The sequence below is a fragment of the Rissa tridactyla genome, chromosome 1 (assembly GCF_028500815.1).
Source record: "Rissa tridactyla isolate bRisTri1 chromosome 1, bRisTri1.patW.cur.20221130, whole genome shotgun sequence".
Classification (NCBI taxonomy): domain Eukaryota; kingdom Metazoa; phylum Chordata; class Aves; order Charadriiformes; family Laridae; genus Rissa; species Rissa tridactyla.
In genome coordinates, this window is record NC_071466.1 from 160427590 (window position 1) to 160441975 (window position 14386).

Sequence of the window (14386 nt, forward strand, 5' to 3'; positions counted from 1 at the left end):
CGGGATTTTTCCTCAAAACTTCAGTATGCTATGGAAAGGAAGGGTCCGTTTCTTCCTCCTTTCCATCACCCCCTCCCTATGTAGAGAGAAGGAAAGCAGGAGGTGTTTTCTCCATTGAGCCTGAGGATTTTTGGCTGGGTAAATAGCTAAAGAGTGGGGACACTCACCGAGGATGTGAAGACAGACATGAAAAACAAAGACGATGACTCCCGCAGTGCTACACCACTGCACAGTCCTCTGGAAACAGCTCTGCCATCTTCCTTGGCTCGTGCCAGAGCCCTTTCCATGGACTTTTCAGAGAATGCACCTCACAGAGGTCCCCTTTTATGAGATCACGGCCCTTTTTCCCACCAGGCATCAAAATAATCACCACACCAATGCTGAAATCTGAGCCACCATTTGTTAATTGTTAGAGCCGGCCAAATTTGACAAAATAACAGCCGTGTCCTGGGTTAACGCTGGTTTAGTCCAGCATACGGTTATGACTTCATAAACAGGAAGCACTCGAGTTACAGTCAAATTAGATTTATTTTCCTCCCTTATCTATCAAGTCCACCATTTTATTAGCTTTCTACTTTTAAATTTTGTATAATTCATTTCCTCCTGCCTTGTAACCCTTTTACATGTCAATAAAATATCCATTCTCCTAACAGGAGAAAAAACCCCTAGAGATAACCAAAGCCAGGGTGGATGTAGTGTGACGCCAGAGGGCATTATTTAAGAAGGGACTATTAAAAATAATTCTAGAGCAACCAGTTACCAATTTACCTAATAAGGGATACATCTGTCTTCTAAAATGGCAGGTTGGCCAATGCATGAAACTGAGAAAAGAAGTTGGAAAGAGATCAACAGGAAGCCATTTCTCTCTCTCTCTCTTTTGCCCCCTTCTTAGGATAAACGCAATATCCCATTAGCTGCATAGAGAAGTGCAAACAGTCAGTGCAAACACAGCCCCTGCCCTGGCGGCCTGTTTGCTTAGCTGTGCTGGCTGTTTGAGCAGCAATAGGCTCATTCTGGAGCCATCAGCTGCTGTTTGCTGTAGCATTTTAGTGACCTGTTGTGAAGAGTTTGGGCCAGTGTGTTGATAAATGCCTTTTCTGAGTAAGAAAGCTCCCCGGGAGAGTCCCTGCTTCCCTTCTGGCTCTCTTCTGTAACTCAGGCACCGGCCGTGCCCTAGCACGCTCCCTGTTATTGCAGTGGAGAGAGGACTCTGTCTGGACTCCTGGGGACATGTTCACGCAGATGTGACTGTCCCTTTGCCCAGTGGTGGCATCTCAGAGGCTCATACTATGTGACCTGTGGCTGGTGCCTGTTCTCATCCTCAGTCTGCTCAAGAGGCACTGATCTTGCTGCCCTTGGCTGGAGAGCGGTCTGAGGGACAGGTCAGGAACAAACACTTCTGTCCCATCCCTGCTGTGGACCTTCTTTTGAGGCCTTCCCTTGGAGAGTGGGTCCCGGCATTGTTAGAAACCTACCACAGATATTTCCTGGGCAGTCTGAGACACCCCCGAGATCTGTGTGAGCACAGGTTCCTGCAGTGAGGGACCTGGGGAGAAATTTCTGCTTCCTCCATCTCATAGTTCCCGAATTTACTGCCTCTTGTATATCCCAGATGTTCCTGGACACCAGGCTCCCAGGGCTACAGCGCTCCTCTCTCATCTTTAGCCTAGGCACTGCAAGGTATTGCTTCACAGTCCCCTTTTGCTTTCATTAGTTATGTGGCTACATGAAAAAATAGTCAGTCAGCCAAAGTGGCATAATTATAGTAGCCTGCTAGGGCTGCCCTGGCCTTGCCTCTCTGAGTGTCATCCAGAGTTAAATCTGCCTAACAGGTTGAACCCACACCACTTTGGAGATGGCTTGCAGAAGCAGTTTCTGTGTCCAAACTGGGGTTAGAGGCAGGTTGAGCTGGGAAGTAGGTGTCCAAGGCTGAGCCAGGGCCAGGCTTGGCAATGTGGTGTTTAACTGAGTCTTGGTAGGCTTGAGAAAATGTCTGAGTCTCTTTCTCCAGAGGAACTGGCCTGGCCACACAGAGCTTGTGATTTTTCATTCATCTTGACCTGCGCTTAGCCTTTCTGTAGTGACTTTTCCATTTTGAGACAGCAGATCTTCAGGAATGGCTCTGTAGAGAGTGTTTCCTGAGTCTCTCCTTTCCCCTACCCCAAATTATACTCCCTGTCTCAGAAAATACCTGATCCAACTGACACACATTCAGTTTAGGCCTAACTTTGACTCACCTCAAATAATAAAGACAAAACAGAGTCTGCATTTCCTTATTATCCTCACACTGATGTTCTCCAGATGTTACACTGCCTTTAGTGCGTTAAACCTTATAATCCATACTAACTTCCTAATGAAGATCTTCTCTCAGCCCCAGGTCTTGGCAGCTTTGGTCCCTGGTAGCCTGGGTCACTCACTGTTTTCTGTGCCCAGCAAAAAGTTCCAGACTGGTGTGTAAGAAATGGGAATGCTTTTGCTATTTTCAAGACGGGTGGTACCTCCTCGTTCATGAGTCAATGGGAACGCAGCAATTGGGCTGCTCTGTTGTGAATGTTACATGTCAAGTCATTATTTGTCCTCTGTAAAAGAAAATATTTGTTCCTTGACAAACCAAGGCAGCCCTTTCCCCTTCCTTTCCTCTTTAGCACAGTGGATTTTCAAAGCTCTCACTTTTGGAACATTCTATTTCCAGTCCCAAGAGAGACAAGGTGACGAGCTGTCCTTCCTGATAAAAAGCTTGCAGTATTTTTACATTACAGAGTGTCTCTGTTTAGTTTGTGCTATATTTATACCAGGGGGGAAAAAAAAAGTAGAGAAGTCTTTCCCATCCAGTAAGAGAGAAAATAACTCTGACCACATTATTATGAACAACAAGTTTTTCTTCTACAATGTAATAAATTCATCTGAGCCAGGATTTGTACTAGGGAGGTGTTTTCATAATTATGGGGCAGGAGGGGACAGGAGGCGACTCTTAAACTGGCCTAATAAGAGAGGTCTAAAAATAAAGTAAGTGTAGCAAAATACATATACATTTATTAAATTAATATAAATATATATAAAGCCACATGAACAGATACTGTTTTTCTGCTCTTTGCAGATCTGGCAGTTGTTTCCTTCTCATGATCTGATCAGGAAGAGGTGAAGAGGCTCTTTGAGTGAATTTGCAGCACTGGGCTCTGTTCCTAGGGCACTTTAGGGTCATGTTAGCGCACAAATGGCAGATATTAACACTCAGAGCTTTATTCTTTCCACGGGCTCTGGCATTATGAGATCTGGAGTCAGGAAGAAGTGTTATTCCTTTCTCACTGTAGTGCTCACCCTGTGCAACAGAGACCCCCAATCACTTCTGGGATAGTTAGGCTCAAACTGCACTATGCTTGAAAATGCCTTGACCTTTAGGAACTGCTGGGCGAACAACAGTTCAGCTCTGCACAGGGAAGGACATCTTATTTCAGTGTCCATCCATGGCTTCCCTGGAAGAGTCCTTGAGTATTCTTGACCCCATAAGCCTGGGCAACTTAAATACAACATGAGAAAGGTCATTCTCTGCTGACTCCATTGTAAACCATTGTCTAAGCAGTATTTCTACAAATATTCTATCTGTATTGGACCAACAGCACACAGAGCACTTGTTATGATCCTCCAGTGCCAGCGCAATATGAAGTGATTTCAGATTTTGGAAGGAGGATAATGATGGTCATGGGAGGGGCTGAGGGGCATATGTCCTGTTTTTAGATGAGAAGACTGTCTGGGGCCCCTTTGTCTCTCTGGGCAAAGGCTATTCCTGGTATCTCTGTTCAAGTCAACAGAGAGGCTGTTGTTTCTGGATTTCTCAATGGAAATTTCAAAATGCCTTTTATTGCAAATATTTCTTTCTTCATCCCCACCTACACCTTACATGTACGCATCACTTGGCAAAAGCATTTCTATCGCTAGTGGTATACTGCCACCCCTTTTGGTTCTGACCTTGAATGCTGTTCCTCTTCCAAGCTAAAGATAGTCAACAGAGCCTGTGTCTTACAAGTCCTAACATGGTTATTCTTCATTTTAGCTTTAAGGATTCCCTGTTCAACCCTCTGATTGAAAAATGTGGTGAGTGAATTTTGTGAAAATGTTGTGAAAACAAAGGGTATGTGAAAATGAAAGTCTGACTATTATAATTATGACTCTTTCTAGCCATTATTGCAACATAATAAACACTCTGCACTTCTACAGTGCCAAGAGCCTTACGAACATGAATTAGCAATAAGTATCAGGTAATCATTATAAACCCTCTGGTCTGTAACATAGAGAGACTGAAGAAGAACTGTGAAATGACACAAGTCTCCCTGCAAGTCAATAGTGGAACTCTTTGGGGAAGAGGCCTTTTCTGTGTCCAGAGTTTTTCTGGCTCCTGGCCACTGCCTCAGTACAAATAAAGAATAACAGTGTCTGGACTTCCCATCTTTGCTCATTCTTTTAAGTCTTGGTGCCTCCCATTACATGTGATTTTATCATTAATAACAAGAAAAATGTAAGTACTTCCTTGACAATTTCTGCTGGTAATGAGATTGTAATCTGAATGCTCACATCCTTTGAAGCACCCATTACAGGTACAAATACATGGCTCGCTATCTTGGCATCGTTTGTTGCAGTAAGTACTATTTTTAATACTTACATGTGTACTTTGGCTAATAGGTTGGTTATTTTATCCTTTGTTTCTTCAGTCACTGCTTTTATACAAAACATGACCTGATGCAGGTACTTTATTAACATTTATTTACTTACGCTAATCTAAACCAAAAGCAAACCTCTCTCTTTTCATGTTGTGTATATTTTACAGCTAAAGACCTGCTATTTCCTGCTATCATCTCTACTTCTGAAGGCTGATGCAAAGAAATTCTTTAGTTCTCTGTAATCTCCGTATCATCACTGGTTATTGCTTTCACATTATGATGGTTAAAACCACCATTATATCTCCTGGAAACTTTCCTCTTCTGAATTACTTAATTGGAGGTTTGATTTTTTTTACTTAGAGGTGTTACTTTTCTAATATACCCCTAGTTCTGCTTATCTGTATTTCTCCTGACATTTTCTGTGGTTTCTGTCAGTTCCACTTGGGCTTGAACCATATTGTCTTAAAAACAACATGAAACAAATTCCTGTTACTTGCCTTTAAACCAACTGACTTGTTCTTTATTTTATTTTCACTTTCTCTTTTCTCTTTTTGCTCTATGAACTGAAATACAGAGGGACTTCAAGAAGACTAATTTAATCAGTCTCAACTTTCCTTCAGGCTGCTTGTGGCTGGAGAAGGGCCCAAACTAAAACCATAAGGTCAACAACCCTTCCTTCCTGTACCTTCCCCATCTACAGAAAAGAGCAGTGTTGAAACTCTGCGCCCAAATCCACATCCAGACTTTGCTAGTACTCCCTAATTTCATAATGGACTGAAGTAAACTTGGCCTCGGACAAATTCTTTCTTCTAAGACGCTGGCTGTCGGCCTATCTTCATCGGGAACGACTTCCTACGTACCCGCCTTGTACCACTGTGTACAATTGTGCCTGGAGTTTGAATAGAAGCTCTCTTTCCCTATAACTTGTGACAGCAAAAATCAACATCGTCAAAGAATAAAATGGGAGGGAAAGCGAGAGGTGGAAGGTGTCTGGTGCAGAAGAAAATAGCTAAATATTCTGCTGAGAGTTTTGTCTGGAAACACTGTAAAGACTGGGGTACTTTTCTCTGATTCTGCCCTCATTTCTGTAGCCACAGAGGGTCCTTTGTGCACAGGAGAGACACAAGAAGCCCTCTCTGCATTACAGGTGAAATTGCAGAGCAGTCAGAGAGATTCAGGATTTCAGGGTTTTAAGGAACTTGAAACCTTTCCTCAGGGAAGAGTTTCTTCCTCCTGGTTTGTCCTGGTTGCATTTTGCTAATGAAATCCTTCCTAGGGATATATTCAGTGGCTCGCTCTACAAGCAACTCTAGGCTTGTCTGCATGTAGTCTAATTCAATGACACCTCTGCCTGTTTAACATACGCAGCACCAATATTTTAACAAACATTTCCTGCTTATTTAAATGTTTGTTCTTTGATGCTGAAAGCCAGCTCCACCACTGGCCCAAGGATTTGAACCCACTTCCTCTCCAGCAGCTACCATCCAGACAGGGGAACGTTGCAACCAAAGCAAGAACGATTATGAGAGCTTCCATGTGCAATCCAGGAAGCCAGAAAGGGCTTCTGTTTCCAGAGCGCAAGCAAATAAGCTGTACCAAGTTTAAGTCTGACGTACCTATATATAATTTTCAGGGAAAGTGTGAGGCTGGGAGAAGGTCTGTCTGCTCTAGGGAAGTACTGTGACAGGGCTATCAGTTACAAAGTTCATGTTCCACCCATTTGGATGCAGAGATGATACATCAGAATTTCCTACTTCTGAACAAATCAAGTTTTAGGCAGATAGGGGGTGATTTTTAAAAGGTATATGCAAGAAAGGGGAGGCTAAAGTGCAGCAGGAACGTGCTGGCAATGCCTCACTGAAAGGGGAGCCCGGTCACCCCAAGAAACAGGGGCTGCTAATTCACTTGGGGAACAAAGACCCCAGAGAGCCTGGGAAAAACAAACAGGTCCTTCTGGGGAGTGAACTGTTTTTCAGGATTCCTTGGCAGGCAACCAGCCACTCTGCTTTGTAAGGTCTTGTTCTTCCTTGCAAGGAGGAAAAAAATAACTGAAGGGCTCCCGTTTTATTGAATAAGGTCATCATAATGCACTCAAAAAGACCAGTGCCACTGGTCCTCATTGTGAGAGCTACGGGGTGTAGCTGCACATTACAGGTGCTTGAATAAACAACATTACCACTTTCAGGAGAGGAGAAAATATATAAAAGACGAGCCTAATGACTTCAGCACAGCCAGCTTTTCCCCCACTCTTCACAACCCCCCTTCCTGCATCCCAGACAGCCTCCAACCCAATACCGCTGCCTGTCTCCGAGTGCGTGACAGTGGAAAAAGGCCTTTTCTCCCACAGGAACAGCCAGTGCAACCCAGATAGGCTGTGGGGAGGTTTAACCCCTTCTCTGGCTGTCCACACGCCATGCACAATCACAGGAATTCTGTGCCACAAATATATCTGTTTCCTGAGCTGTACGTATTTTTTCTTTTACTTACCTTCCCCATTCCAGCATGAGCGTGTCCTAGCTTGACCACTACAGGGAAATTCGGAGTTGTGTGCTGAAAGACATAAGAAGGAGCTCCTCATTAGTTTTTTATTTCCAGCCATTGTATTTGAAATAGTTTACTTTTATTTAGTAGCTTTTATCCCCTTCCTGGATGCTGATAGAAGGATAAAAAAGTCAATTAAAGATTGTCCAGGTGGTGGTACAATAAGCAAATAGCTCTTCACTGGGACCCATATGATCAGAAATGGAGGCCAGGCAGAATTCCTCTGATCTGACACACTTTTGCTGCCTGATAGCAGTAACCTGTAAAACCTTCTTATTTTTTCCTGTTGCTTTTCCCACCCTGTACGTATGGATGTGTGTATGCTCATACACATGTAAAAAAAGCTGCACCTGCAGGCTTGAGTAAGTGAACACTTTCAGATGCTGAAAACATCTGAATTGTGAGAAAGACAAGGGTTGTTTGTTTTTCTCCATGTAGACTGCTTTGGCATTTAAAGTGAGCACGAGCAGTTCTTCAGCAGCTCCCATTCCCCTCCCGTCAGCAGTGACGGGGGCAAGGAGAGAGGGAACAGGGGCCAAAGCTTGTCCAACTCACAAAGTCCATCTATTCATAAAGCCTCTTCCTCTCTTCTCTAACCTCAGGGGCGGGTATAGAGAATAAAAGAAAACAAAGAAGGGCTGGAATCAGCAATAAAAATAGAAAAAAATTATATCATGTCTTCTCCCTGGCTTGCATGGTGTTTACATTGGGCAGGGTCCTGCCATCCAGGCCATGCCAGGTGCATCTTAGTGAACACATGGGATTTTACTTGGAGAACTGCAACTATCCTCTCTGCCTTCTATTCCCCAGTTTCATGCTCATGCAAGGATTCACGTGGAGTGATTGGCTGAGAGCTGGGTGGCTGGACTGGTAGGAAGTGCATGCCCCAGGAGTAACGAGGATATATACACCACACCTCCCCTGCTACCGGTTGTTCCATTTCTACACCTCTGCTTGACATCCCTGTGGTCGTCATCTTGTCCCGTGTGCCTGCTTCTTGTGGTCTAAATGCTACCCCTTTAGTATATAACCTGTTATTTTTTATTGCATATTTCATTTTCTTTAATGGGAATTCTTTTAAAAGACCCTTTTGTCTTTACCTAAATGCCTGAAGCGATGAGCTCTATTCATGAAGCAGTTAACCTGGAGATCTGGCAATGGGAAGGAGTTGAATTTTGACAGATGAATGGCTCTCCTATTTATTTAAGTTTGAGAATAGATAAACAAATTGTTCTTGTGCTAATTACCAATTGTCTGTATGGACAGGCAGGCGCTACGCCCTAAAGATAGAATGGTGCTGCAGTCTCCATCTGCGACAGCTTGCTATAAATAACAAAATTAGTAATGAACGCTGATATGTTTTGCTATTCGGCTGCTTATGTAAAGAAGTGTCACAGGAGAGGGGAACAGTGAGTGCACCGTGTTCTCAAACAACTTGTGTCTCTTGTGAGGACCTTCTTCAGACAGAAAGCTGAGGGGTCCTCTTCGGGCCACAGAAGGGCACACAGATGCGATAAATCAGTCCTGGCACAGGCAGGGACCAGCACCCACCGTTTCAGAAGAAGAGGCAAGAGGCTGTGATAGGTGGCCATCCTGAAGCCCCACTGTAAAGCATATGGCCGGGCACATGAGTTTGTGCTCTATTTCCTCTTCACCTCTCTAATTCATTGTAAGAGCCTGAAACTTAATTTGCTGCTGGCATAAATGAATCAAATGGAGGACTGCACCTGAGGCTTACTGAAGACAGGGCTACGGATGGACCCTGCCAGGCCCTAAATGCTGGAAGATGAAAGGTAACCTAGTAGTTAGGGCACCCACCTGCCCAGGCTCTGGGAGACCTGGCTCTCTTCCCAGCACTGTCATCCATGCCCCATGCACACCATCTGAGCGAAAGCGCCTGCAAGCCCCGGCCTCTGTTCCCTGTTTGTGAGCAGAGACGGCAGCTGCTCCCACCGCACGGGAAGAGCAAGCTGCATGCTGCCAGCCGGCCTGATACCCTGGCAAGGAGGCCAAAGAAGTGTGCGGGACAGATAACGTTATATCACCAGCTCAAAGCGGCCAGAGGCAGGAAGCCGTGCCTCTGCTGCCCTGTTTGTGTATCCTACCTGTGGGTTGTGCTGAGGGAGCCTGGCTCGAGCATGGGGCCTGGGAGTGGGAAGCATCTGTTTTCCTGTGTACATGCAAAGAAAGTTTGGGATCCAATAAACAGCCCAAGTTTACTGCTGGCCTGGAAGACACCACTGGCAATGACAGCGCTCTGCTCAAACCTCTCCCTTTCTCTTTGCTTCTTGGAAACATGAGCTCAGCTTTCTCGGTAAGGCTTGGCCTCATCCCACGTAGGGGTGACCAGCTGGTGCCAGAGCACCCTGGAGTCACAAGCCGCTTGGGCTGGCCATAGTGCCTGGGCATGGGGGCAAAACACAGATCCAGACTCTGAATGTGCAGTTTGCCAGCAGTCTGCTTCTGCCACTGAAACTCCACCAAATTTGCACCTACGTGAACCTGCCTTATGAAGGAACCAATGAGAGAGAGCAGCATGTACACTTAGCTGCATTTTATAATGGGTTTATCTAGTGACAGCGGACTGCTGTAACTGTGCTGAAGTTCAGTGGAATCAAAAGCTCTCAATAGTCCACAGGACTGAAGCAACCAAAGTCCACAACCACCCAATAATGGAGATAGGAAGCCCTTGCTGAAGTGGTGGAAGCTGGCTGAAGTCCAGCACAGTCAAGGGAGATATTGCCGCCTTCCACCCCCTTATGGGGACTCGAGTCCCATTTCTGTTGCTAATAAGGTGGCCAGCCAGCATACTTGGCAAGTGCCCAGATGGATAGGGAAGCCGAAAGAAGGGAGAATGTACTATACACGCCACTATGAGGCAATTCACACACATATGTGGTGAGAAGCTCTGGGAGTGACCACAGCCACCACAAGGGCAGACCCTTGAGATGAGTATTTACACATACTTCGTCATAGATTTCCTGGGAAAGAACACGCTTACAATCAAAGGACAGCACCAGAGTTTAATGAGAAAAGCATGTTTTTACTGAAATCATGCAAAGAAATATGTCTGTGTCTTCTATGTGTTTGTTTATGTGTTGTAAGGGCTCCTTTTTCTTGGAAAAATGGAGACAAACACTTTGATGCTTTTAAAATGTGCACGAACTGTTGACAGGGCTGGTATAGATGATGTCTGCGGGTTTTGGGATGGGACTGTAGCACCGCCGCCAGCTCAGCGATCAGATGCAGGGTGTTAGTTTATATGCAGAATTCAACCCTTTGAAATAAAATCCTATAAATGTATGCCCAGATGTTGTCACACAAAAGCCATGAGGTAGCAAGGTTTGCATACGTGTCTAGCACTTAGTGTATGAAGATGCTTGTTTAGAGTATAGCAGGAGTTTGGATCCTGAATTAGGAAGTCCGCAAAGCCACCTTTAGTAGGAGAGAAGGGAGACTCATGAAGTTATTTCCAATTTACAACACTGGTGGCCCAAAGTATATAATTTTAGCCCCTCATTTTAAGGGCCCTCCTCTGTGTGTAGTGTCACTGTAAAGATCACTTTGCAGTTAATCAGTATTTTGGCGCTGATGTGTAAAAGTGAGTGCCGGTATGCATACATTAGCCTCTATTTGAAAACACACGGCTGTAAACTATGACACTTTCCCCTTTACCCTCTGCCCCTCCTGTCCAGCAAATAATGAGGTTTTCAATACTTCTTGTAAATATATGAATATTTTCTGTGTTTACTGCTGATGGAGTAGTAGAACAGAGTTGGATATAAATTGATCTGAAGGGAGGAATCTTAGATGAAACCTGATCTATCCCATAAATACTTTCCACTCCCTTGTTTCACTGAGGCCCTCAGGAAAGATGCTGATCTTAGGTCTGTGACTTTGCGTACTGCCTGTAGTCCATAAACAATGCAGAATGTCTCTTTTGATTTCCTTCTGCCGTGTTTAGTTTTGTGCATTAGTTCATATTATCCATCTCACATGATGCACTTCCAATTTCCAGTATTATTCTTTCTTCTGCAAAGCCTTTCCAGTCGATGCTAAAATGAATAGTCCAGGGTGCGATGACATCATGGATAATATTAGGAAGGGTCTGGGGAGACGGGATATGAAGACATTAAAACTTTGGTCTCTTCGCACCAGTATTGTATTACCATAGCGTCTAGTGTTTTCAATCAGGCCAGAAGCCCCCAAAGCACGACGTACTGTAATTTTTGCTTCCCCCTTCTCCCAAAAGTAATACTGTGAATTTTTCAAGCTTTTCTACTCTAAACCTGACCTTTCTGTTTATTTAGCTGCCTTTACTTGTATGATGACAAGGTTTGTTCTGGGTGGGTACCTAATGGGTTATGGGAATGTTGTTCATGCACTTGAGAGCTAAATGTTGAAAGTAATGTGTGTGGCACTTCCCTGGTGTAATTAAGTTGGAGGAGCAGTGAATATATATGATTTCCTGTAAAAGCGAGCAAGCTGATTCAAACCTACAGGAAAGGAATGATGTCATGACACGATGTCATTGTGTTTATGCAACTATCTTACTGAAAATCTGAGCTGAAGATCAGCGCTGGTTGCATGCCATCCTTGCCAGGCATGGCAAAGTCAGGGCTGTATAGTGAAACACGGAGGAGAAGCAGTAGTGCTCCTTATTGTTCACTTACTTGCTTACGAGTCAATGTAATCACCAACCGCATGCAGAAAGGCTCACTCAGTGGATTAATACTGTGGCCCCATGGAGATTTGTGGTGGCCAAGGACAATGACAGACAAGTCCTTCCTCTCTGCTGTTTACCAGATCAGAAATAGTGTCACAAGCAACGATGGGAGAACATGTTGAACAATAAGAGTTGCCAGCATTAACATCTGTGCTGTATTAAAGACATGTGATATGGATTCCTTTAAAACACACACGTGTGTATTCATTACTGTATTATAACTATAGCACAACAAAGAAAAAATTATTAGCTGGGGCAAGAGGGCCTATGCTTCCAAGCCAGCTGAAGCAAATTGTTAGGAGGAGTGGGTACCCTCAAGGGTCTCCGAAGAAAGGAGGAGATGGGGGTTATGAAGAGAAAAGTGACAGGAGGAGTTCAATAACAGCTGGATGAAGACAGCATTGCCCAAGGTAGGAGCTGGAGCAGTATGGTGACTGACAGATGGGATGGCACCTGCAATACAACAGCGCTCCTTCTAGCAAAAGAGGAGACAGCATATCATTTTAGGATGGGTTTAAGTTTTACAGAGCTTTACTGAGCTGGGGTGATGAAATCAGTGATGTGGGTGAGGCGTATGATTTAATCCATGGTAGTTTTAGTAGTCTGTAACGGAGACTTATAAAATCAAATGGGCATAAACTAACACACTTGATGCAAAGCACTGTCAGGGCAGAGACCAAAGTTTTAGCAAGCAAGGAAGTTTTGGAGGTGGCATAAGGAAGGGTTAAGAATAAGGCTGCTGATTACAAGGTTTTGGGGAGGAAAAAAATTCAATAATTTGAAGGGGACCTCACTGCTGCAGGCCTGGATGTCTGTGAGAACAATGGGAGGACCAGGAATGAGTGCAAAGCAAAGGGTTGGTTTTAAGATGCTTCAGATGGATGGACTTTTCATTTCATTTAGCACTGGAGCGGACACCTCCAGCTTCAGATAGGAATGAATATCGTAAGTAACTAGTTGGAGATACAGCATAAACTAATTTGTGCTACTAACTGAAGTCAGCAATGCCTTAGGGCATGAAGATCCTTCAGGGTGGTAAAAAAATTATCCTTTGATTCTATCACTGCTTTTATAAAGTGCAACACACACACACACAAGAAAAATTAAGCCCCACAACAACATGACTTAGTCCCCACATCCTCGAGTAAACAAACCACAAACCAATGTTTCAGGGCTCCTCACACTTGCTGCGGTTAGAACTTTTCACGAAGGCAAGTGGAAAGGGTTAAGCGTGAAACGGAACTTTTTATCATTAATTCCACCTCTAATGTTTCTTAACTTCTCCTTTATTTGAGACAGGATGCTTTTGGTTCCCAGTGGTCCCCCTCAGCATTTGGAAGATAAGAGTGTGAACATTTGATATTATTCTCATTCCCTTGGAGCTTCAATGTGAGAATCATATGAACATATCCAGACAAGCAGACGCTCAACAAAAAAATAATATAGTGTGTGTGTGTATGCACGTGTGCGTGCTTGTATTCACACACATATCTAGCAGTCCTGGTCAATAAATCCCCATTACCACATCTTAAAATACAGACAACTTTTTAAAGATTGTTATGAGTACATAGAAAAGTTAAATTTCTTAATGCGTGGTGTTTGCTTAGCCGGTATTTTGCCGTGTTGCTTTTAGGGAAGCCTCTTGTCTTTGCATGCTGGGAGAATGGACACATTCCTCTAACTCCTGATGTTGAAAAACTATTTAAATATTTTTTGCAGGATGCAGTGGAAAAGAAGAAGAAACCCTTGAGTTTCCTCTCCCCGCTGACCTGAATTGGGTACCTTTTGCTGTGTTTTCCTCTAATAAGAAAATTCTGTTCCCCATGTAAACACATTGCAGAGGGAGAGATGGTGAACACCAGTTATTGACAGGGTGGTGAACTCCCTAGGAATTTTCTTTTGATGGGTTACCTTTGGATAAACTGTAGTACCGAAGCTGTGGTAGAAGATAAAGGAAGGAGACGGAGGGGGAAAAAATGCTCTATGAAGTTCTGCTGGCATCTTCAAAGCCATTTTTCTAAGGTTCACAAGACACTGGCCAACAAAGCTCTCTCTTTACTCTCTTTACTATACTTTTGGGCAAACTATGAATTATCACTGATTTCCAAATGAGCAGCATGGGGTTTCTTTGGAGAGAACAAAACTTCCCTGAATTTCACAGTGGAAAACAACCTTCAGCCATGGGCACCGCAGGAGTAATTAGGTCTCACTGAAGCCAATCATTCCCCTGTTAGTGCTGGTCTCTAACCTCACCAGGCCATTGGCCGCAGGTGCTTTTCTGTCTCCAAAGGGTAAAGTGAATACGGTGGTCACCCCAGCTCTTACACAAAGTGAAGCCACGTGCCCTGACAGGGCAAAGCCTGAGAGAATCACACACGACTCCAAGGGCTTGGTTGTGATTTCACAACCTTCTGTAGCACATTTGAGAGTGATGCATTTATGCCAGCATGAAATGAGAAGTGGG

At 44.1% G+C, this 14386-nt stretch overlaps 1 protein-coding gene across 1 annotated transcript in view; it reads right to left on the reverse strand.

Moving 5' to 3' along the window:
• SYN3 (synapsin III) overlaps nucleotides 1-14386 on the reverse strand; it is a 198974-nt gene that overhangs the window by 29104 nt on the left and 155484 nt on the right. The window contains exon 8 of the mRNA XM_054207635.1: nucleotides 7143-7205. Coding sequence (XP_054063610.1) covers nucleotides 7143-7205 — 63 coding nt within the window. The remainder of the gene's footprint in view (nucleotides 1-7142; nucleotides 7206-14386) is intronic.